Raw genomic sequence first — 23,191 nt, forward strand, 5'->3', positions numbered from 1 at the left:
ACCACAAGCTGCTAGCTATGTGTTAGCATGCTGTATTTGCAGATGCATGCTAGCAGTAGCTGTCCTGTTGTCAGCAGTTGTTTCTGGCCTGGAAACTGTTTGCGATTTTAGCTGTTTTCCTGCACATTTTTTAGATTTCTATCAAGCCTTAATAATATGACTGCTAGCTTAGTAACTGTAATGTGATTACTCTGCAACACTGAGCACGAAGCACAAAAACCACCAGTACCAACCGCACAGCCATGTGTGGAAGATTTATTCCTACACTGTTGACACGTGCAAAGAAGCACATATGAGACGTTGTTGTGCATTTCTTTTCTGTGTTTGATTCGTTTTTATTTTGCCATTTTACGTCTTCATCTATCAAAGACTAACATACCTCATATCTCATAGTCACCCAATAAAACACTCGATGAAGCACACAGAAACATCTGGCTCTCCTTTTATTTTTACAGCTTATGGAAGCAGGATTAAAGGAGAAGATCAATGTCATGTAACTTGAATATTAGAGTGCTAAAGATGGAAACCAATGATCATAAGACAGATGTTTTGTGACACGACAAAGTGATTGCGACGCAAAGCGATTCATTACTTCTATCAGGTATGTGGACAAAACATAATGTATGACAGCTGGCAGAGTTTATTAAATGTAGTTTAAGAGTGTAACTTTGTCATTGTCAGTATGAATAGATGCTTTGTTTTATGTAGGAGTGGTCTGAACTAGCTTCTCGCTCTGTGATCTGTCCAGCTTCACAGAGAGTTTGTAACTATACGTTTGAATTCTTATATGCACACAGGAGCATCGTGCTGAAATGTGCTTGTACTGGAAAGGAGGTGATGGAAATGTCATGAATGTTTGCGGTGGGATCCATGCACGCACCCTGGACTTACATGGAGCTTTCTGTCTCAAAGTTTGATGACTTTCTCTTACTCCCATCCTGTTTATCTCTCCTCTCCTCCTTCCCTCCTCAGTGTACACAAATGTGGAAATAGTCACTTTTGACACTGCTCAGTCCCTACAGTAGTATAGAACAATACTTTAGTTATTTCCCCCACAACCAATTGTCACTTCCTCTCTTTTCTTTCCACCTCCATCCCATCACCCTTCCTCCCCGCTTCCCTCCAGCCTCTCCCTCCGCCATCTTGCTGTCACTTTTTTTTTTCTTGATGCCACTTTGAACGAAGAGCAATGCGGCGAAACTATTTGGGGAATTCTCGCCGACCAAACCAATGCTGCCGTCTCTCTCCTCTCTGCGTGGAACAGCCGTACCCAAATAAGGCTGGGCGTTCTGACTAGACGTGAGAGGAAGAGACGCAACAGGCAGAGGGAGAGGGAGCTGCTGAAAGGCCATGCCCTTTTAAGGATGAAGTTTCCTTTTTTTCCCTCTCACTCGCCCTCATTCTTGGCTTTCGTTGCTCCCTCCTTCCTCCGCCCTCTCTCAGTAGAGGAGTGAAGTCATCTGGCCTCATCTGCTCCTTTTAAGCCGGCATTTTTGAGAGGGAGGTCCCTTGCCAAGCATATACAAACACTCAGTCAAGCATCCACACTCACGCCTTCACCAGCGGAGAACTCACCTATTGCTTCACACAGTGAGTATGCTTGTCTTTTTTCCCTTGTAAAACTCCTGGAAGTGATGGTTGTCTGGTTGATGATGGTCAGATGCGGGGTGTTAAATTCATATCAAAAGGAATACATACAGAATATGACTAATTTCATCCTTCGGAGGTCAAAGGGGCTGTTTGCATGAAAAATCCAGGAGCAGATGGGAGCTCAAACATCCATATGCACCAATGGTTTACGACGTATGCAGAGACTATCGGGTTTACTAAAGATTTTTGCGCATTTGACTGAATAAAAGTTTGCAAATATCTGCACGTGATTGAGTACAGCTGCTTATAATCTTCATTCTCTGATTAAAAACTGCTGTACGGGAAGCCTGGTTGTACCGTTTTATATACATACCTTAAAACTTTGTGCAAATAAACTCACCGTTTAACTGTAATGCGGTGCATATCTTATTTGAGGGCTGATATATATATTTTCCCTTAAACTGAAAGGACATAAAAGCCAGACAGCATTTCATATATCTCCACATCTGCATAGTTTTATTTGTACAAGCAAATGATCCACTGCCATACATGAGCTTCTGAGGCGTAATGAGTTACAGAGCAGACAGTTACAGCCACTTATATAATGAGGATACAGAGCTGTCCAAAGTTTCCATCTGTCTTTATGAATACATTATGAAGCTGCTGCCTGATGTGGAGCAGCGTTTGGAGAGAAGATAATGAGCAAATCATCAAAGATGGCAGCACACCCAGTGATTCCAGTAAAGCCAGCCAGCAGTAGCAGTGGGAAGGAGGAGGGGAAGGAGTATTAGTGGGTAGCTGAGTTTCTGAACAGCAGCAACAGGAGGAGATAACACTATCTGCGCTGCCAATCCAGGAGCAGTACATAAACACAGCAGAGGTTTATAGAAGCCAGGGACTGATCACGTCTTTGTAAGAGTGCATAGTTGCTGTGAGCCGGACAGCAGTGCTCACATGACACAGTCACTAGAAGTACATCAGCTCACATGTACAACTGTTGTAAAGTTTGTCAGAATGATCAGAACTGCAAAGGGCTTTCAGAAAGTGGCAGGTCGGAGTAAACTTTTCTGTGCCCCTGGAATAAACTGGAAAAATAAAATAAAACCAGCACATCACCAAGCTGGGATGGCATCCTTCAGCCAGATGACTCAGCTGACAAAGTTCAGCAGATTTACGCCAAATCCTGACTCTCTAAAAAGCTGAGAAACAAAAGGATAGAGCGTGCGCCGTTTCCACAAGCACCCCACAGCTTATTCATACAAATCATTAGATGGCGGTTAGCTGGTTAACTGTAGAGGAGGCGAGGCTGTCCGATGCCATGTCCTCTCGGGCTGCCGCAGTTGCCACAGCCCTCAAACTGGTTTCCTGTTCTGGCATTAGGCACATTTGCCATGGTGATAGAGAAACAGACGGGGGAAAACACAGGAGAGGGAGAGATGAATGGACTGAGGTGATGAAGTCATGACTGTGGGATAGAGCTCTTTGGGAGTTTTGAGAAGAGGTATTTGAGGCTCGCCTTTACTTCAAATCTGTGGTTTTGGCCATCTTTGGTGATTTTTATTTTTTATTTTTTTTAAATGTTCATACTGCCATATTGCTCTTACACAAAAATCTCCATCCTTTTCTTTCTACAGTACAAAGCATTAGAAGTCGCTATAAATGAAAAGCTCCCCATGCAGCAGAATTAAGCAGAAGCAGCCAGACAGCACAGAAGCTTGTTTAGCAGATATTTATTGGACCTGGGCCGGGTCCCAAACACAACATCAGGCCCCTGGACGCACATAAATACCAGAAATAGAGACTAGGCCTTAATGGATTTACTTAACCTCCAAAAAAAAAGATTATATAAGCTTTGTTTGGTTGTTATGCAGTGCACACTTTCTCCTCTTCGTGGTGGGAGAAGGCACTGAGTGCACAGTGTGGTAAAGATGCCGTCTATTACTTTTCCTATTTAAAAAAAGTGTAGCGTGAAGGATTCGTGGTCAAAGCCCACAGAGTGTTTCAGGAGGGCCAGTGTTTAAAAAGAGAAAAAAAAGGACAGATTGAAATTATACCAGAGACACATTGCTTTGAAATAATAATTATATAATGGCAAATGTCAGGCGGAATAATGAGAGGTATGAGTGTGTGTGTGTGAGGAAGAGATATAATATCTGAACTTGTGGTTGTAAGTAAGTGAGCGTGCTCCCCAGCATGTGTGTTTGGTTTCCTGTGGTCTGGAAAAGCACCACAGAGTATGCAGAGAATATGAAACTGGGCTGGAGGTAACGAGCTCTGGATGTTCTGGGCTGGGAGCCATTCACTTCTTTGGCATTCAGCCTCTAATACGCAGACATGGGGGATATGTACTCGTACAATGGTACAATGGTTTTATTTATCATATCCACGACACCAAAAAAATCCACATGTCTTTTATCCCTTTACCAAACTAAACTAAATAAGTAATTACATTGAAATGTAATGTAAAAATCCATAAAGTACAGCCTATAATCTGCAATTTACATAAACACAGCTACACTGGCTCACTCATCAGCTGCATATCCAGCAACGAGTAGGAGACGGGTGAAATTAAAACTGAAAAAACAAAAACATGGAGCTAAAAGTAGGTTGAATATTCCAAAGTGGGAATGTGCCAGTATTGTGTTTGCACGTTGTTTCCATCACAGGTTTCCATGCCTCACAAATCATTGAGTGAGAAAGAATAAATGAGCAAATGAAAATAAGAGGAATGTGAAAGAAAGGAACGTTTTAAGAAAAAAAGTCCCAACTTTATCTTCTGTCAGTGACCCCTACAGGCCTCTGCTACAGTGGAAAGAATCCAATCAGAAAAACTTGTGCATTGTGTAAAAACAGAACAACAGCATTCCTCACCCTGTGCCAGAACGAGTCGCTACTCCAGCCAGAGGAGAAGTTTAACCTTTTCAATGTTTCGACTTTAAACCTCTCCAGGAACAGGGAAGTTGACGTGACCTGACATCAAGATGGCAACAAAGGTTGGATGGTGCAGACAGCACTTTGATATGAGTTTTTGCACTCATTTGCACTCATTGGCACTCATTGGCTGTTGGCCCAAAGGCAATACAGAAGCATAAAATGGAGAAAAAAAAAAACAAGTGCTGGCTGTATGTGTGTTTGTGCGTTGGTGCAAAGCAAAACCCAAAAAAAAAGAGAGAGGGAGGAAGAAAGAGTGTGTGTGTGTGTGCTGGCATTACAGAGGAACATATGCAAAAATCAGCTGGCTGATAGCGAGCTCCCTCTGCACACCGTCCATCCTGACGGGGCTGAATGGTTTGCACTGGGAGACGCAGCACTGTTACTGCTGGTGCTCCTGGGAAGGTTTATAATTGTACTGAATGCTGAGCATTTACGCTTCTATACACGCTTCTGACATGCATGGTGTTAATGTTTGTACTGGTGTATCATGATTACAGCATATAGTCAGGAGGAGGTGTATGCGTGTTCCCGAGTAAATGTGGCTTTATTTAAATTCTTTGCACAACTATGCATGTTTCTGCATATGCTTTAGACTCAACCTAAATGATACTGCAGTGCAAACATGTGAGCTGCTAAAAGCAACTATGAATGGAATAGGTATAAACGTATATGCAAGACAAAGATAGAAGTGACAATATTTGATAAAAAGAGATCACAGGTAAGACTAAGATCAGAGAGACTGAAATCCCCATCATTACGTGACATCAAGGGATCATAACTACATTAGCCCTTTTTCTTTGACGGCATGTATTTCTCGTTCATTTCCATCCTTCACTTCACTTCTCTCGCCTGCCCCAGGGTGCCGGCATGGCTAACAAAGGTCCATCCTACGGCCTGAGTCGGCAGGTCCAGGACAAGATCGACAGCAAGTACGACCCAGAGCTGGAGCAGATCCTGGTGGAGTGGATCAGCCGTCAGTGTGGCTCTGGTGTGGGGAAGCCAGAGCCCGGCAAACAGGGCTTCCAGGCTTGGCTCAAGGACGGATGTGTGAGTGCACAAGCTGCCCGGATGTTTTCTAATAGAAATTGCTTTAAGATAAAAATCTTTTATTTGTGCTTCTCCTTCCTTTCTTCTTCCCTTTAACTGCCCTCCCTTTTCTACTCTCCTTTTTGGTTTCATTTTTTTCTCTCCAGGTCTTGAGCGAGCTCATTAACAGTCTGTTTGCCGGCGAGAAGCCTGTGAAGAAGATTCAGAGCTCGCCCATGGCCTTCAAGCAGATGGAACAGATCTCCCAGTTTCTCAACGCTGCCGAGAAATACGGCGTCACGAAGACCGACATGTTCCAGACTGTGGACCTTTGGGAAGGTCAGACAGGTTTCATGCTCTCAGGATTGTTTAATAGTGGAGGGTTTAGGCACTTGGATTGTATGGTGCAACCATAGATGTTTTTTTGTTAATGAATGTGGCCACCACGTGTTATTTTCAGAGTGTTGCCATTAGAGGAGGTGGTCATTAGAGGAACAGCAGGTTTTAGTTGTTTCCACATATTGGTTTTAGTTTTCAGAGATTGATATTTGATATTTTGACTGGTGCTGTTGTTAATATGGTGTGTTGGGACAGGTAAGGACTTGGCAGCGGTGCAGAGGACCCTGTCAGCTTTGGGAAGCTTGGCCGTTACCAAGGATGAAGGCACATACAAGGGAGACCCCAACTGGTTCTTCAAGTGAGTCCTCTAAAATTAAACGGAGCCCTGTTAACACAATGACTCCGGCACCTTTTTGTGACAATTTTCAATGTTGCATTGCAGGAAGGCACAGGAGAACAAGCGAGACTTCAGCGATGAGCAGATGAAGGCTGGCAAAAATGTGATTGGCTTACAGATGGGCTCCAATAAGGGAGCCAGTCAGGAGGGCATGAGCTACGGAAGACCTCGACAGATCCTGTAAAGTCACTGAGCCGCCAGTGGAAAGGGCGCTCACTGCAGAGCCACTGGCTTGGTCCAACTCCATCTCCAGGTCCAGCCATGCCACCATCCTAACTCCAACTTCAGAGAGATGGAGCTAAACCTGTTGTCTGCAGCGAGCAGCACTTGCATCAGTACCCCAAACCTCTTTAGCCCCTCTTTTAACCAAAACCTCTGGTGCTTTTTACGATCTCTTACACCCTTTGGTCCTCCTTAAACTTAATAACTGTCACAGAGCCCTTATTTACATGCTCGCACTGGTGATCAATGCAGGGTTCAACTATGCTTTGTCTTCGGACCAGTAACAACTGAATGTTTGTAGTCTTAAGCTGCAATTGTAGCCATGAAAAATGACCAAAAAGTGTCTTGTTAAACCAAACAAAAACCTTTCACATACCAAAAGTTGATCCGGTCTTTCCTTCGATAAGGAACTCGTGTTGCATCTGCCTCCCTGAATTTTGATGGGTTCTGACAGAAATACGAATTCGTTTACATGCCGTAAAGCGTTCTTCTCAAATTTACAAGCACAACCATGTTGCACCAATGCTCCTCATTTTTACTGCTACCGTGTCAAGTACACGTCCCACATCGCTGCGCCTGCTGTATCAGCGCTCATATTTTTGTACATTGACTTATTAAATAATGACTTTGAAATACATCTCCGAATTGACTTTGTGTTTCCAGCTCTTTAAGGGTTCCCTTGTTGGAAAATGGGGTGGGATCTCTCCTACTAATATTTCAAACAACCCACGCACCAACATGCATGCATGCATGTTTATATGACCCAGATTAAGAATACATTGCAACGGGGAACACTTATCACATTTTTATCTGTAGGCGTGTAAGCGTCGACATAAAAGAATTCAAAAATGGGAAAGTCTTATTTTACGGGAAAACAGTCATCTTCTGGCAGTTCTGAGATTTGACATTCCCATTGGTTAATTTTTCTTTGTTTTTGCTTTACTTTGTATCCATGCTGTTGTTTGTGTTCAGTGCAAGTTAATGTTGCAACTGTTACCATAATAGACTTTAAAAACCTCTGTAACCATACCCAGGATTGTTTCAGATTACCTTGAAATGTAGTCAGTTACTCAATTCAAATGACTTATTCAATTAAAAAAAATGTGTAAAACCACTCAACACATACATTTACCATACCAGATTAATTTATACAGGTGACTTACTGGAGGTGTGTGCTTGTGTGAACTTGGTTTTAAAACTATTTTAAAAGTACAAAAATCAGTCAAAGAGAAAACTTAATCAAGCATTGTTTATTATCACTGAACTTGCCTGTGACTTGCACAGTAATGGTTTTCAATATCACTCCAAACACTGTTTACATTAAAAAAATTATACTTCTTTAATAGTCTTTAAAAAAAAAAAGCACTGTAAAAACACCATCAGCATAGTACATCTGTACAGCAGGCACATTGTCTATATATTATACTTTATTAAAAAATTGATTTGCAAATCCCACAATGCAAAAATCCCATTTCAAGTTTGTATTTTTCTTTTATTTGTAAATTCTCAGTAGTAGATAAGCCACAGAAAACAACACCAGGCTTAAAAAAATAAATGCATAAAGGAATTTCCTCAAAAAAGCAATCTTTTTATTGAAATACAGTACCCACTTGAAGCCTCACATTTTACCATAGGTCACTTTTTCCATGGAAGACCTTGCATATCACAAACACAATCGCTCAGGTTATACCACACACACACTTTCACACCTGTTTTTTTTTTTTAAGTGCACATCTCAGTTCTTCCTTCCACAGGTGTATTGTATCCTATCAAGCTCTTCTTTGAGGTTACATTTTAAACATATGAGCAAATGAACACTTTCACACATGTAATTAAACCAGGAACCCTGTTAAGTCCATCTGATGGTCATACCAAACCTGTGCATTAACTTACTTTACAGGAATTTTAACCTTCGTACCAAATTTTTCTTCCATGTCTAAAGAGATCGCAGAAAAAAAATGTGATCACCTTTATTAAGGGGATGTGCACAAGCCACACACCTTTGCGTGCAGCACAAACACACTGAAGGCCACTCTTAAGGGGAATGCAAAGAAGGACAAGAGTGCACTGGTTTGACCCTCCAACACCACTGCTGGAAGCTGAGTGTGGAAGGCTAAGTTGGTGAGTGGCAAAATGAAGGTGTAAGCCTGAGAGGTCCTATAAGGACTAACAGTGTGATGGTTTTAGCCCTTAATCTGGCTCAGTGCTATGTTGCCAGCCATTCTCCACTGGCAAGCGGCTCTTTGACATCAGAGTCCAGCACAGCCTGCAACTCCACCCCTGAGTCCTGCTCCTCATCCCCAATCAGTGCCTCCTCCACTCCTTTCCCTTGTCGCCCCCTCCTGTGACCACCCTGTCTCCTGGGCAAGCAGAGAAGGACCCTGAAGTCTACGTGGGCCATCATAACCTCCAATGTGTAGTAGAGGGACCAGAAGAGAGCAAAACAGCCAAGCAACAGCATGAACTGGAAGAGGAGGAGGACACAGGTTATAGAAACAAGGAATGTAAATCACCACAGGAAGAGTCAATCAGTGATGGCTGAATGTGCTGGTAAAGTGCAAAGGAAGGGAGCTGATAAAGAATGGAAAAGGAGAAGGAGCACACACACCTAAAGGTTAGCTGAAGGGTTAATTAATCAATACTCGATTTGTTTTATACCCTTTTCTCCAGGGGCTCACAGATTTTAGTTACCCTCTCACATGTCCACCATCCTACTGCTAAGTTAAGTTACGCACATCTTAACTAAATAAGAAAGATGAAGGCCTGAGGATATATTTAATCACTGGAGACTTTATGATAAACACTTCCCTGATTGATGGTTAAAACCATGAAAGTTGTACAAGAAACATGTTAAAAAACAACAACAAACACACATCACCTCCCCAGGGAGAAAATGAACACAGTCCGCAAAGAACTCAAAAGACTGAAGCACACAGTGGGCAACAGCATGGTAACCATGACGCGGCTTGTCTGAGTGTGCAACGTAAACGCCGCGCTGTTTACCTTGAGGTTGTTGGATGTGAAGGGCTTGGTGATTTCTGGAGGCAGGTCCAGGCCTGGAGGGCAGGGCAGAGAGAAGTTGCTGTGCAGATACTTCCCAGTCATTGCCTCCTCCACCAGCCTGTCAATCGATGCACAGCCCATCAAACTCACAGAACATCTTCCTAAAAATCACATGTTCACTCCAAACATCTGCGCAAGTGTTATGCCGACTGTGTATCGGTTCTTGCCTCTGTCTTTCCTTGACCTCGCTGAACAACATAGATGAACCATACAGAGTCAACTTCCTCTCCTTCAGCACTCCCACAGCGGCACACTGGACAGAAGATTCATCTTCTACAGAAAAAGTGGAGTGAGGAGGTCATGATGAAGAGTCAAACAAATAAAAAAATTTAAAAACCCAAACAAGTCAAGCTGTAAGCAGGGCAGAAACTCACTGTGGTCAGAGATCTTGAGGGTGTAGAGGCCCTGGGCTCTCTCTCCCCAGCAGCGCACAGTGGAGAAAGTCCAGTCCTGGTAGCCTGCATTATCTCTATGAGCACAAAACACACACAGCTACATTAGACTGCAGCACAAACAATTTTCAGTGCAATCTTGAGATACATTAGAAACCTTAAACGTGAGTACGTTTTACAATTACCATTTTCCATAAAGTGTTGTTTTACAAAGCTCAAAGACAGAAACTACCTGTCGATGGCACGGCGAGCCCCGATGACTGATGTCATACCGCTGGGGCAGATCAACACGAACTCCACGTTGCCACGGCAAGGATGGATGACTGTCACGGTCACGGCCACATGCTCCAGGGTCTCCATTCCAGATTGTCTCAGGTCGGCAGCAGAGACTGATGGAGAGGAGACAGAGCGGCTCACACTGTTTGTATGTTTGACAGTTTGACCCTTTATTCTAACCTGGTAAACAATGAAGAGTATGTGAATATGCTTGAAATCATTCAGAATGCATGTTTCTATTTCAGGGCTCACTAGCGTCATTTTAAGTGCTGCTTCACAATACGGCGGTGATAAGAATTCAATTTTCTACTCGTCCTATTATTTACAAAACTTTATTTCAGTAAAACTTCTTTGCTGCTGTTATGACAAAGCAAATAACATTTCCTTTAAAAACAATTAGAGTTTAGCTAATGAATGAAATCAGTCCTAATCTGGAGAGACTTTAAAACAGAGCAAATCAATAAAAACCACTCTATAATTTCAATCTTCCCTCAAACGTGAATCTGTTATCAGTGAGTCTTCCTGACCACCTCTTGCCCTCCCAGTGCGAGTGTCTGGTAATTTCTTGGTATTTCCTGGGCTCTGAGTGCTAATGGGCCATGGCTCTATCTGACCATGTAGGGCTGAACACATCCTCGGGGCAGGGAAGGACGCAGAGGGCCCAAGGAGAGAGGAGGAGACGTGTAAACAGAGGTGTGGACGGTAAGATGGAGAGGCATGGGACAGATGTAGAGAAAAAGGGAGGGGCAGCAAGGACAAGGAGACACATGGAGAAGAGGAAAGTAAGAAGGAAAAGAAAGCAACTGTAGAGGGGAAATGAAATAAAGGACAAAGAAGAAGCTTGGAGAAAGGTTTTAAATGCTAGAAGCTCTGACAGCTCAGAGTTCAAATCAACTTCAGATTTTGGAAGATTTTCCATGAATGCACTGGTCTGGCAGTGGTTTTCACTGGAAATTTTAAGGAAACCTGATATGCATTCAATAAACAGGGTGCGGGGGTGAGTGCGTAATAAACTCCAGACAGCACGCTGCTGACCTGTGCTCATAGCTCAAGAAGGGAAGACACATGAAGATGAAGATGTATCCTGGGATAAAAGAGTGTATGCTTTTCTAAATAAGCAGATGATGGTTTTTTTTATATCTTTGTCATTGGGCTGGTCATGAGCTTTAGGCCAAACTAAATAAATTCAGTGTAGAGTTATAAAAATGATGTAAGATTGTTGAAACTTTTTTTTTCAATCCCAACTTTTGTCTGAGATGACAGGTTTGAGTATACCACACAAACCAACTCTGCTAAATGACTGCTCTGGGTTAGAATGTGATGACGCAGCAGCTGTGAGCTTTTACCATCGTGTTTCTCTTTTACAACTAACTCACTGGCGTTCCTTCACCTCGCAGCAACCTAAAACCTCTATTCTTCACAGGAACGTGAGACTGCGAGCTCCCACACATCCTCTCTCCCTCAGAAAAGTCAAACTCAAGTTGTCTGTAAACTAACGTCACCCACTCGCCCTGAGCTGGGCTGATGAAACCTGATGTGACTGGCCATGAACAGGTCAGAGCAAGTTGCAGCGTGCGCTTACAAGTGGAGAAAATGTTCACATGGGAAGAAGAAATTTTGAAAAGCTAAAGGGGGCGTGTTAGTGAGTCAGCCAAAACACATAGAAACTACCACAACAAACCCAGAGTAGTGTGACGGGCAGGTCTGAACAGCGTCAGTGGTGAAGAAAAAAAGAGCCCCAACCAATACTGACTGAAACGACACTTAAAGGAGAAAATGTGGAGTACAGCACCTCTTTAACAGCAGCTCTTTGTGCGCACACACACAGACGCACACACATCTGGCTGTATTCCTGAAATCAACAAGCCCATAAAAGAGGGAAGATACAGATCGAGGGAGGAGAGGAGGAGATGAGGGAGAAGGAAATGTTTCTGCTAGAATGAGGTCACCATATGCGAAAAAACTGTACAAGGGAGAGATTACATACACAGATAGCTGAATGTGAGAGATTCAGAGCGGTAAGAAGTGATGAAGGAACAAAATGAATAGTGAGAAATGTTAAAGTAGTTATATCAGAAAAAAATTGAAGAAAATGGGGAAAAAAACCTGCAAAGAAATCTGGAAAAATAATTTCGCCAAGGGAACTCACAAACAAAGAGAACATTACCAAATATGGACAAGCAGCCTGTCTGAGGAGCAGGCAGGCAGAGAGGGAGGGGCAGAGGGAGTTAGCTACATGAGTGCAGTGCGTAAACTTGACAAGTAAATGTCCAGTACAGAGCTGAGAGAGAAGAGTAGACACTGAGGCAGGGTTACCTTCCCAGGTAAGGACGAGCTCATCGGGATAGATCACAATGGGGGTTTCCTCCTTTATTACAGAGCTCTGATAGGACAAGAGGAATGGCACTGACTCCCACACCTGAAACAGAAACCAGAGACATCTTCAGCCTAACCTGGAGTGGACATCTTTATTGAGAGCAGTGGCTGTGTCTCTACGTGCGTATGTGTGAACCTTGGCAGCATTGACGAGCCTCCACGCGTTGAGCAGACCGAAGCCGTGCTGGTGGCTGTGATGAAATCCTGCTCCGTTCACCTTCCAGTCGGCACTACTGTCGCACTGTCAAAACAAACACAGCCAAGATCGAGTTTATGCTTTTATTGAGCAACAGAAATGACAAAATAAACAACAGAGACCACTTCCAGGAGTATTGGGAAATGAGATACATCAGATCTGGCACGTTAATGAGCCAGCTTTCCTCTTAGGCAAATTTTGTTACCCCTGGACAAAGGCTGGCTCTCTGAGTCTCATATAAACTGGCTGCTGCCTGTAACTATGTAAATATAGCAGCAGTAAGTTTGGACAGGGCTTACCCATCCATATAAAAGCTGATTCTTTATCTGGCCTTCATAACACTCGAAGCATTGCTTTACTATTTATGATTACTGGAAGAGTAACTAGCAATAATGGGGGTAGATGAGGCTTCATATGTATCAAAATGCATTCAACATCACACGCTGACGATATCGGAAGTGCAGAAAAATTAGCAGGACTTTCCAAGGCTACGAAAAAAATTAAAATAAAAAAAATTGTCACCATATCCTGACAATCTACACACAATTCCTTAATAATAAAAATAACTTGTGGAGCTCGTCAGTCACAAGACTTAACACAGGGACTAATCAGCCGAGTTCTCTCTTTGATTCCTGGTTGGCTGGGCCGTAGCTGCATGTTACTGAAATCACCACTTTCTCCCGCTTGTCTGTTTTTACTGCACTCTATATGTCAGCGATGAAGACTCACAAATTTTTATAAGCCAATAACTCTTGATTTTTATCCACTGAAGCAAAACACTGCTGAAAAAAAGATTAAGGGAAGATTTCAAAACACTGTTAGAACTGTGAGCTAAATTGTGTCAGAGCCTACATTTAGTTTACTTTGCATCCCATTTTCACCTTTCAGGTTTTGACATGTCATTTTGAATCATTCTGTGAACAGCTGGTATTGTGACCTGATTGGCTGAACAACAGAACACACAAGGGCTTTACTCAAAAAGATACTCGACAATTACATTACACCAAATAATGCAAATGTTAGTGTGTGTGTGTGTGTGTGTGTGTGTGTGTGTACTGTAATAACCAAGTTTCTGAATTTCATCAGGCTTACCTTGGTGGCAGTGAAGGTGATGATGTGCTGGATATCCCTCCAGGTGAGGCAGGGCCGGACCTGCAGCATGAGTGCCACCATTCCTGCTGCCAGGGGTGCTGCAGCAGACGTACCGGTGTGGCCCTCGGTACAACCTGTGCCCCCCTGCATGGACCAGTCTGAAGTCACCTGAAGAACCACACAGATGGGCTGAGTGTTGGAAGGATAGTTTGGAGAAACTGTGCACAGTATAAACAGTGTCACGGTAGTAAAAACTGTCAGGAGTCTGAATATAAACTGTTATCAAACCCTCAAACCCTTTTAAAAAGCCATCTTGACCCATTTGAACGAATGTAACCAGAGTTCAGCCTTCTGTATGTGCAGTTATTGGAGTACAATTTGACACTGGCAACACCCAGAGAAGAATTTAAGAGCCACATTAAGATTAAAAAAAGTAAAATAAATGAGGTTAAACGAACAAAACCACAGGGAGGAATACATTAAAATGTGTATACACAGACAAAGACAATCCAGACACCTCCTTGAGCAAACAGCAAAAGATCAACAGCTATTCCCAGCTGTTGATCTTTTGCTGTTTTCTCATGGACATCAAATACAGCGCAGTGCTGTACATGTACTGGGTCTCAAAAATGTTTTTAAAAAGGCAATTATGATTGGATGTGGGTGGTATTGCAGTATGATTTTCAATACACTCTCTGTTTAGCTAGTAAGAAGATGATGTATTTTGGTCTTCTGTGCTGTTGCACTGTGTTAAATTGCCACCAATGTGCAGTGTCTCCTGATCCACAATAAGTAATTTATTAAGAATGTTTCATTTATATAGCACCTTTTAAGATGAAAATCACAATGTGGTTCATATCAAACACAGACAATTAAAAACGAAACAGACGATAAGACAAAATAAAATACTAAGACCCAGTTAGCTTTTTAAATGAGGAATTTTTATGGCTGGACACAAACCCTGATCAGAACATCTGAGAGTCCTACTGGTGACACATAGCTGCAAAGGTTCACTGATATATTTCGGTGCTAAAGTTGAACTTTGCATTGAATTCTAAATTTAATAGGGAGTGAGTGCATTGAGATCAGCAGCTGTGTGAGATGAGCAACGTTGGGGGATCTGGTAAGCCTACCAGCAGCAATCTGTGGAAGATATAGATGGTCCAAGGAGGTTTTACTGAGGCAGACGAAGAGTAAATTACAATAGTCCAAAGATGAGATAAAAGCATGAACAGCAACTAATATTTCTCAGCTGATGAAAACAAGAACAAACTAAACCTTAAACACGCAAATCCAACAGAGTGCTAAGCTCAGCGAGCTGTGCAACATAACAACAGTGAACAGAAAACAAAGTAACCAGTAAACTGTTCATGAGTATCTTGGGTTTAGTCCCACTGATCAAAGATGACACAGCCAACATTAACAAAGAACTGTTTGCCCCTAGAAAGTTGTGCTTGAGGAAAATAATCAACCAGTCTCTTACTATCATTCCTTGAAGGAAGCCATCCTTGAGCCACCTATTTAAGTGGGTAATGCATTGCCTGAGTCTAATAGTTACACATCCAATCATTTGTTCTAACTTTCAACCTCCTTATTTACAACATCCACTACAGGTATTAGAGCTGTTGGCAAGGCCACGCAGACTGCAGCCCCTTGTAGTTGTCCAGTAATGAATAATGAAGCGCCGTTCTACAACGATATAACTGCTATTTGTGGTGACACCTAGTGAAGGTAGCAAAGTGTAATCATTCAGTCAATCAAATGCTGCCAGTACAACTGCTGCTATCTACCAGATACACTGATGTAAAAGTCAGTATGTGATGGACACATGAGAAACAAAATATGCTGCCAAACCGTGGTCACCATTGTTCAAAGCATTAGAGGCTCTTTTTTAACTCATATACGAGGTTTTCTAAGGCCCACATGTCTTTTAGAAATAGTCATGGTGTATTTATTTCAAACAACTGAATTTCTTCATCTCCAACACTGAGCATCATGTTTTAATTAGTCACAGCTATTATTTGGGACTTACATTATTTTTATGAGAGTTGAAGCCCTTAAAATATCTTCAATCCTCCATTAGTACAAGATGCAAAAACTGCCAACAGCTTAGAAGTAATTTCTAAGATATCACTACTTTTTTTTCTCATGACTGTCCAGATGTTATAAACTCAATAATAAATCCCAACTCAGCGCGCTGGTGACAGCAGCTGTTCTTGGTAAAAGTTTCTGGAGACTATTGAACTAACAGGCAGCGTCTGGACAGCATTTGGCCTGTGACCATACTGTGGTCAGCAGCCCACTCCTGGCTAAGCTCTTCTCCCTCAGGCGATGACATCCGCCGCTCCAAACTGCGTTACCGTGGTGATGCACAAACAACAGCAAATACAAGTCAGCGGCTTCAATGGGCTCTTACCCCTGTCAACATTAGTCATGGTTTTCAGATGAAAACACTCCCTGTTGCTCTTGATGTGGAGCTGCTCTTTCAAACAGCTGTCCCCATCACTACAGTTTTAGACCTTTCCAGTAGAGAACTCAAACACACTGGTCTGCATGTCATGTCTTGGAGTTTGGTATCTGCAGGCTTAATCAGTAAGGTTAAATATACGCAGCACAACAGTTTTTAAACATGTAGAGCAAGAAACAGACCCTTTTGAAAATTTTATATAGATTTTCTATATTGGCGATCATCTGTTCACTCACACGTGTGTGCTGGCCAAGAGGTTGACAGCTCACCTAGACACAACTCAACTTTATGTCTCTTTCCAGTGCCACCTTGGCTCGACTTTACTCTGTTTTGGTGATTTTTGATTAAAATTTAGCACCACCTCAATGTGGGTGTGGTCATTGGTGCCGCACAGCAGCACAGAAGTCCCGTAACATCATTTGCATGCAACGCAAACAGTTGGAACCCTGGCCTCCTGCTACTACCACCTAATGGAAAAACAGAGTCAAGCAAAGCCAAGTCTGTGCTAGTGGAAAGAAGGCTTTGGAGAGAGTAACAATTTTTGGGAACTTTTTATTATACTTGTAATCATGTAACAAGTTATTTCAGCTTGAGTGGAGATACAGAACAGCCTGCCTCCACAAATTTCTTTAAAGACTGCAGTTCAAATATTAGTTAAACTTTTAAATTTCTGCTACATTTAGCATCACGCAATGCTGTAGTTATCTACAAACTGTGCTAACATCCACTTGGAAGAATGCCAAGACTCACCTTTGAGTCAATCTCTGTCTAGTTGCTTACTTTACACATGATGCACATGATTTAAAGCTGTTTGTCTAGTTCAGAACGCACACACCTCTAGTCTGAATTTCACCGAACATGTAAGGTGTCAAACCACTGTCATGGCCACTATTAACCCAGCTAAATGAAGCTAAACTAAGTTGACTCGCTATTCATGCACTTAATTCTTTTAGTTGTCTTTGTTTGATGAGACTTACAATGCTCCTCAAAGAGCCCCTCCCACTGCTGAAAGTGACGGCCAGCATGGATGCGCACTCCTCAGCATAGAATGGCATCTTGCCTTTCTCGTCGACCGCTCCTGCATCAAACAAACACAGAAACTACTTGCATGCGCCACACATACTGCACAAATAAACCTGCAGAAACAGGGCGGGCACAGGCACGCCTAAGAATGTCCGGTTCTTACCGATTGTAATGGTGTAGATTGAGTTGGCGTACCCGTCGTAGTTGCAGTTGTCGTTGTACTGACCACCGTTACCGCTGGCAACTATAAAGATGCTCCCGAATCCTCGTCTGCCTGCAATCACCCCGTGCTGCAGAGCTGCCTGTGGAACAGGGACAACAAACAAGTCATTAGCATAAAAACAAAAAAAATAACAAAAACATGAAGTGAAAATCTGCAGTGGTCTTCTACATGTCCAAGCTGCTGAGCTGTTGTGTTTTACTGCCCTCTGCTGGACAAAGAGTTCTGTGAATAGATGATCCCACCTTGCCCAGAGGATGAGGTCCATCCACAGTATGCCCATCATCATCTGGACCCCAACTAAAAAACACACAACGAGCAACATCAGCAAGAACATGAGAACCTTCATTAATATGATATTACAGCATATTAAAACACCGCTTAATTACACAGGGGAAACAGTCGGACCTGCAGCTGTAGATGTCATTAACTTGGTAGTGTTTGTTAAAGGCTATAGCCTCCAGGCTGTCTGTCAGCGGGCCATCGAGCACTCTAATACCTTAGAAGCAAGCAACAAGTCACAAATGAGATAAATTCAGAATTAACTCTGTCATCTTCAGATTTTAACAACGGAAAAAAAAAAAAAATCAAGATTTTCCGGTCTGTACCTGCTACTTTGCTGCCATAGGCCACTCCCACTGCGCAGAAGCTGTTGTTGGAAACAGCTGCAATCTCCCCAGCGCACCGAGTACCGTGGTGGTTGTCGCTGTGAATGTCAGGGTGAGGCATGGGGTCTGGGTCATTTGAGTTAAGGTCGTAGCTGCCTTCTGGACTCTAAGGAGGACATAAAATCAGTTTTTAAACATTACTAGAATCATTAATAAGACAATCAAGAAAACTATTACAACTAGAACTTCTTATTATCCAATTCACTTTGATGTTCTCTTCACTGTGTGATCACCTTTCTACTAGTGTGGACTGTAAGTCTGTCTACACTGTAAAAAACAAAACAAAAAAACTGCTTCCCTTCTGCTGACAGCGACATTCTCTCTACTTTATAACTTTCCTCTGATCTACAACATGCTGTTTAAAGTTAAATCTGCCACAGTAGTTCCTCCACAGCAAGATGATTCTTGTCTGGCCTGCAGTTGCTAAACTATAATACAAAAGCCCACTGGCAGAATTGACTAAAAAAAAAGTATCGATTACAGTGATTCAACACTGGATTCCCTACGAAACAAATAAATCCATGCCAGTTCCCATTGTTAAGCAATAGGAATAAATCAAAAAATTGCTTAGACAGTTTTGACTTACATAATTTGGCTGAATATCTTGGTGGGTGTGCTCCACCCCGTCATCAACAACCACCACTGTGACTCCCTGGCCGGTAATGTTACGCTCCCACACTCCTGTCACGTTGATGTCCATGCCCTTACTGACGTCATTGTGCTGCAAAAACAGGCAGAGTAAAAAAAGGATGAGAGGAAGAGGTGGAAATAGAAATGTCAAGGTAAATCAAAACGAGAACAAAAATCAAAACAAGAGAACAGAAGGAGAAAAGGTGAAGTGGTGTATCTGGCAGTATGGGTCTTATTGTACAACAAGCATTTCTGTGAAGCCAATCAGAGCTTTGAAATCCACTATGGCTGTTTTGTGTTTTTGTACCCACATATTGGACAGCTGTGAAAAACAAAGTAATAAGCTTATAAATCAGGAAACTATAAAAGAGGCGCAAGCTCAAAGGTTACAATCAACTGAGAGGCAGTATTTAGCTTTTCACTTTGCACTTCATTCTCACTTTAGGCAACAATTTACTTTCCTTCTCTCTCCTTGGTAAGCTGTCTGATATTGCTCCGTAGCATTTGGCATAACCGTTAAAAATAACACCAAATGTCACGTCGCACACAGATTGTTACATTGATTCACACTTAAATTGCCTGGCTTAAATTCCATTCTGATTGAGTTGTTAAAATAGAATTTAGAGCTAAAAGTGCTTTTTAATTAAGATATGAATTGATTGTCAGCCTCTGAATTAGTTAAAAATGTTAATGCCACATTTCATCATAAAGACAGAGTCAGTCATATAATAATAATAATGATGATAATAATGGATTGGATTTATATAGCGCTTTTCAAGGCACCCAAAGCGCTTTACAATGCCACTATTCATTCACTCTCACATTCACACACTGGTGGAGGCAGCTACAGTTGTAGCCACAGCTGCTCTGGGGCAGACTGACAGAAGCGAGGCTGCCATATCGCGCCATCGGCCCCTCTGGCCAACACCAGTAGGCAAGTAGGGTAAAGTGTCTTGCCCAAGGACACAACGACCAGGACAGAGAGGCCAGGGATCGAACCGGCGACCTTCCGGTTACAGATACGCTTCCCAACCCCTGAGCCACGGTCGCTCGTTAATATGCATCCTCACCAGGTGCCACTGTTTGGGGTAGTTGGGGTCATTGAAGGCCATCGATCTCTTTGAGCGGCTGAGCACTCTCTCCTGAGAGTACCACATAACATGAGGGTGTCCTGCTAAAACATCCTCAGGCCGGAGAGTTTGTCTCTTGATGCGTCCTACAGACCCAGCACCGGGCTTTGTAGAGCACAGCAAGTAGTGGCCTTCCAGGTGTCCTATCTGGCCATGGTTGTGCAGCCCAGCCTGCTCCGCTACCTGTGACAAGAGAGAACAAAGATGACGACTGAAAAAATTAAACTAGGACAATGCATCTAAACGTGGCCACCTTCATGTAAGACTAATGTAAGGCACTGCTGGTCCAGAGAAACCTTTTTATAGATCTTATAACATTTGGAGGAAGTCCAAATTGTGTGTGTGTGTGTGTGTGTGTGTGTGTGTGTGTGTGTGTGTGTGTGTGTGTGTGTGTGTGTGTGTGTGTCCAGACTGAAGGAACTGTTGGCAGGTGCTAACTGACATACCATGAGAAGATCATGAAAGTGAATCACTATTGGTATGATTTACTGGAATATAACTCCAACAGGCTGGCATGTGCTCTTAATGTGGGTAGGTGTGATTGGTTAGTGGGGTTTTGGAGGTAATCAGGAGCAGCACCAGGAACTGCAGGAAGCCTCGGTGTAAGATTAGCAGCTCTCTGTATACGGTACTTAACATGTAAGTAATGAGTCACTTGTAATGTTATGTTATGCATTTTAAAAGTGAACCAAATCACATCTCTAATTTTCAACTACAGCATTATCATGAAACTCCTGACACTCAGTAAACACATGTTCCAAATCACAGCGTCCTCCAACTCATTCTTGTGTTTGTAGCTTAGTTGTTGTTATGCCAACAGCTGGCTGGCTGTTAGATATGTTGCTCAGAAATGCAATCAGTTGTGTGAATGGAAAAAAAAGAAGAAAAGGAAAACGTAAAAGATCTAACAGTATGCAGTTCTGTGGGAAGTATCGTAGTGAGAATGCTTCACAGAACTGTTTGGTCCTAAAGCATTTTTACAGCAAACCTGTAAAACAAACCCTGTCAAATCACTACATAGATAAGAGACCATGGGATAAAAAGAGAATACGAACAGGGAGCAAAAAACAAACAACTGAAAGGTTTGGTGAAATGAAAAGCTAATGAATGTGAATGTGTTAAGTCCAAATGCAAGTGTACGAAATGGCCTATTATGGTTACAATATCAACAGCAAATAGCAAGCTCTTAAGTCTAATCTGAAAAAGCATGAATGAAGTACTCTACCTTGTTGGCTATGAAATCCATGTGCACAGCACCGTGTTCACCATCTTCTTCCTTGTGATTAAGACCAATGTGCAGTCGAACCGCCCAGGACTGACCTGGACTGCAAGAGGGTGACGGCCAAAGTGAGGGATCAGAGGCAGGCGCTAAAGGAAGTGAGGGGGTGACAGGGGTCAGAAGGATGAGCAGCAGGAGGACGAAGGAGGACAGAAAAATCAGTAAGAGGAAAGTAGGCAGATAGAGCTTTGCCATGGCGAGGAAGGGTGATGCACGGGGCCAAAAGGGCGAGTTCTCCTCATTGGAAAAGCGACCTGAACATCAGACAGAGTCAGACAGGGAGAGAAAAAGGTGTCATTAGTGAGGACAATCTGTGAATCAGTGCGCCTTGGTGTTTATCATCTGCATGCTGTATTCAGAAGCAATGTATCAAATTCACAGCACCTTACTAACTCGATGCCATCTGTGTTAGATAAACCCTGTGGTTAAATCAAAGCCTTTGCACCAGTGAGACACACAGTGCATTCCAACACCTGCAAAACAACATCAATCATACCTGTTGTGGGCGGTTTCTTCTAGCCAAACAACAGGTTGTACTACATGTATGCCTCAGGTTTTTTCACAGAACCAAATAACGTGACAAATCAATCACCAGGAAAACGTCCAGTCTGCGCAAATGTGCGTATGTAACATCTATAACCACATCAGACATACAGCCGAAGACATTACCGATGGCTGTCCTATCGAAAATCTGAATTATGATATTGATAGCCTTAAAAAGGCATTTACGGCTATTTAAATCGTGGCTCTTTCTCTTTGATACGCATTAGCTGTCTTGTCACCCAACAGTACGCTCTCGTGACTTCTTAGTTTTGATTACTTCTTTTTGTTTTGTTTTTATTCAGATTACTAGCTAGCTGTACGTTTGACCGAGATTTGTTGTATAATTACAGTGTCTGTGAAAACACTGCCACGTACACTCGATAAAATTATAATGTAGTAAGAACAGAAAAAGAAAGAGGAAAAAAGTCAACAACCTGAAGAGGGAGTCGGGTTTCGTTCCCAGCCTCGTTGTTATCATAGCTTAGTAAGCGAGCTAGTTGTCCTGGCGGCTAACGAGTAAGCTCGCTATTCTTTTATTAGATAAAGTAGTACGAATTAGTAGCTGTTTGAAAATGATCTGTAGTCAGACACCTTCAGCTTAGTTTTCCACTGAATCCCCGTTTAGTCCTCTGCCGTTTGTGAAATTCAGGGAACCAAAGGTAATCATCTCATTTCCGTACAACGCTCGAAAAGTCGCTATCTAGGTGCTACGTCACGCGTTGCGCAAAACGTCGTGTGGGCTTCCTGATTGGCCCAGAGCCACGGCGTAAAGCACTGCAGTTAAAACAACAACAGCAAGTTATTCAAAACACTTGGAGCATTTATCGTAATCGAAGATTTATCGTAAGAAATCATTAACAATTTTCCCTCAATATAAAAAAGAAGTGCAATTTCAACAGCATGTCTGTTTTTGTTTTTGTACAAGATAAAAGAATTGCTGCTCTATTGAATGCAAGAAATCTTCTTAGCACTCTTTGTATGGGGTCAGAACGATGGCACCTTGAAATGAAACCGAAAAAAATATTGAAACCTAAAAAAAAATATTGTAACTGAAATAAATGTACTGAAAATCTTGTATTGAAACAGAAAAAAAATGATAGTGAAAAACAATTAATTGAAACTGTTTTTTCAGTTTCAATCCATTTTTCGGTTTCAAACCATTTTTTTTTTCGGTTTCCAATTCAGCGATCCAAGCCTCCAGAGCTGCATAAAGGCTACATTTATTGCAAGTATTATTTCTGCTCATTTAAAAAAACAGAAAGCATAACCAGAGTCGGAGCAGTCTTCCACAATAATTGGGTTTGACATATCAGGTTAAATAAAGACTG

General features: G+C 42.4%; 2 protein-coding genes across 5 annotated transcripts; one reads left to right on the forward strand and one right to left on the reverse strand.

The window, feature by feature from the left end:
- The first annotated feature begins 1,430 nt into the window (after positions 1-1,430).
- On the forward strand, positions 1,431-7,145 carry tagln (transgelin). 2 transcript variants are annotated; one of them, XM_004567038.6, is made up of 6 exons: positions 1,452-1,590; positions 4,540-4,583; positions 5,383-5,571; positions 5,718-5,889; positions 6,145-6,247; positions 6,332-7,145. In XM_004567038.6, the coding sequence occupies exons 2-6, from the start codon at positions 4,572-4,574 to the stop codon at positions 6,468-6,470; spliced, it is 615 nt and encodes a 204-aa protein (XP_004567095.1). In that variant the 5' UTR covers positions 1,452-1,590; positions 4,540-4,571; the 3' UTR covers positions 6,471-7,145. The 2 variants fall into 2 exon arrangements, with proteins under 2 accessions (XP_004567096.1, XP_004567095.1); XM_004567039.6 differs by lacking the exon at positions 4,540-4,583 and having other exon boundaries at positions 1,431-1,590.
- Positions 7,146-7,743: 598 nt separating this feature from the next.
- pcsk7 (proprotein convertase subtilisin/kexin type 7) lies at positions 7,744-22,591 on the reverse strand. Of its 3 annotated transcripts, none has more exons than XM_004567040.5 (17): positions 22,298-22,591; positions 21,267-21,574; positions 19,982-20,224; positions 18,868-19,002; positions 18,222-18,387; positions 18,022-18,112; positions 17,859-17,913; positions 17,557-17,695; positions 17,348-17,448; positions 13,904-14,071; positions 12,752-12,856; positions 12,556-12,658; positions 10,196-10,352; positions 9,946-10,040; positions 9,739-9,844; positions 9,512-9,629; positions 7,744-8,972 (listed from the first exon to the last, which is right to left on the reverse strand). In XM_004567040.5, the coding sequence occupies exons 2-17, from the start codon at positions 21,513-21,515 to the stop codon at positions 8,715-8,717; spliced, it is 2,289 nt and encodes a 762-aa protein (XP_004567097.1). In that variant the 5' UTR covers positions 21,516-21,574; positions 22,298-22,591; the 3' UTR covers positions 7,744-8,714. The 3 variants fall into 3 exon arrangements, with proteins under 3 accessions (XP_004567097.1, XP_004567098.1, XP_004567099.1); XM_004567041.5 differs by having other exon boundaries at positions 22,455-22,583; XM_004567042.6 differs by lacking the exon at positions 22,298-22,591 and adding an exon at positions 21,705-21,807.
- Between the last annotated feature and the right edge of the window lie 600 nt (positions 22,592-23,191).

This window comes from Maylandia zebra, linkage group LG14 (genome assembly GCF_041146795.1).
Source record: "Maylandia zebra isolate NMK-2024a linkage group LG14, Mzebra_GT3a, whole genome shotgun sequence".
Lineage (NCBI taxonomy): Eukaryota > Metazoa > Chordata > Actinopteri > Cichliformes > Cichlidae > Maylandia > Maylandia zebra.

What these genes read in the sequence shown, in the direction of transcription:
- tagln (XM_004567038.6), top strand. An exon ending in CTTGGCTCAAGGACGGATGT is followed by an intron (nt 5,572 to 5,717) that starts GTGAGTGCACAA and finishes TTTTCTCTCCAG; the next exon opens with GTCTTGAGCGAGCTCATTAA. An exon ending in GACCCCAACTGGTTCTTCAA is followed by an intron (nt 6,248 to 6,331) that starts GTGAGTCCTCTA and finishes GTTGCATTGCAG; the next exon opens with GAAGGCACAGGAGAACAAGC.
- pcsk7 (XM_004567040.5), bottom strand. Translation starts at nt 21,515, where the DNA reads ATGGCAAAGCTCTATCTGCCTACTTTCCTCTTACTGATTTTTCTGTCC. An exon ending in AATCTACACCATTACAATCG is followed by an intron (nt 17,449 to 17,556) that starts GTAAGAACCGGA and finishes TGTTTGATGCAG; the next exon opens with GAGCGGTCGACGAGAAAGGC. An exon ending in TCACATCCAACAACCTCAAG is followed by an intron (nt 8,973 to 9,511) that starts GTAAACAGCGCG and finishes CTCCTCTTCCAG; the next exon opens with TTCATGCTGTTGCTTGGCTG.